The sequence below is a fragment of the Mandrillus leucophaeus genome, unplaced genomic scaffold (assembly GCF_000951045.1).
Source record: "Mandrillus leucophaeus isolate KB7577 unplaced genomic scaffold, Mleu.le_1.0 Scaffold349, whole genome shotgun sequence".
NCBI lineage: Eukaryota > Metazoa > Chordata > Mammalia > Primates > Cercopithecidae > Mandrillus > Mandrillus leucophaeus.
The window spans coordinates 225,045-226,204 of NW_012103687.1; the positions used below are offsets into that span (position 1 = coordinate 225,045).

At 59.9% G+C, this 1,160-nt stretch overlaps 2 protein-coding genes across 3 annotated transcripts in view; one reads left to right on the forward strand and one right to left on the reverse strand.

The window, feature by feature from the left end:
- LRRC75B (leucine rich repeat containing 75B) overlaps positions 1-1,055 on the forward strand; it is a 186,882-nt gene extending 185,827 nt beyond the window's left edge. The window contains exon 4 of one of the 2 annotated variants that reach the window (XM_011989171.1): positions 261-1,055. In XM_011989171.1, the coding sequence (XP_011844561.1) occupies positions 261-786 (526 nt within the window). In that variant the 3' untranslated portion in view covers positions 787-1,055. The remainder of the gene's footprint in view (positions 1-260) is intronic. The other variant, XM_011989173.1, reaches the window with a different exon arrangement.
- Positions 1-1,160, reverse strand: part of BCR (breakpoint cluster region) — an 814,161-nt gene that overhangs the window by 81,552 nt on the left and 731,449 nt on the right. The gene's annotated exons all lie outside the window — the stretch shown is intronic.

Genomic DNA, 1,160 nt, shown 5'->3' on the forward strand with positions numbered 1-1,160 from the left:
GAGGCTGAGGCAGGAGAATCGTTTCAACCCAGGAGGCAGAGGTTGCAGTGAACCGAGATCGCGCCATTGCGCTTCAGCCTGGGCAACAAGAGTAAAACTGTCTCAAAAAAAAAAAAAAAAAAGTAAAAGAAAGAAAGTGACAGTTTGAACCTGGCTTTGCCAGACCATAGGCCTGGGCTTTTCCTGACAGGTCACTGTCTCTGGTCAGTGGGGGGACTGCCTGGTTGCCTAGTCCATCCCCACCTGCCACCCTCCCATAGCCTCAAGGGTAGCCTCCAGAAGACTCCACTGGCAGAGGAGACTGTGGACCTCTCAGGCATCCCACTGTCGGTACGGGACGTGCAGCACATCACACACTATCTGAGCAGCCACGGTGCTGTGCTGGTGGTGCTGGACCTGAGCTTCACAGGGCTGAGTGATGAGCTGCTGCACCTGCTGCTGCCCAGCCTGTGGGCGCTGCCCCGCCTCACCCAGCTCCTGCTCAACGGCAACCGGCTGACGCGGGCTGCTGCCTGCAAGCTCACCGACGCCATCAAGGACACCACCAAGTTCCCTGCACTGGCCTGGGTAGACCTGGGCAACAACGTGGATGTGGCTTCCCTGCCCCAGCCCCTGCTGGTTGGCCTGCGCCGGCGGCTGAGCCAGCGCACCTCACTCCCCACCATCTACGAGGGCCTGGACCTTGAGCCTGAGGGTGGTGCAGCTGGAACCACCACCCCTGCCTCCACCTGGGACTCCACAGGTGCTGGGCTGGGACCCGAGCCCCGGGCCTGCTGCACCAGGTGACCCACCACCCACCTGGCTCATTGCTACTGACTTGTGATGCTCTAAAGCACATGGTAGTGGGCCATGAAGGTCGAGGAGGACTCACAGGCCCCCAGAGATCCAGTGCAAATGCTCAGCCTGAGATTAAGGGGACAGAAGGAGAATGGACTCATAGGAGGCCAGGAGGCCAGCCCCGGCTAGAGGCTCAGGCTTCCCTCAGTGGGAGGAGCCCCAACACCCATAGTGTGGACCCCGCAATAAAGAGTGACACCCGCCTCTGCTTTTCTGCATCACCGATCTCAGGGTCACTAAGCAACAGCCCTGCTGCTGGGGTGGAGAGAAAGGGTGGCTGTGTCTATCCAAAAGGGAGGGACAAAGGTCACACTGACCTTCCC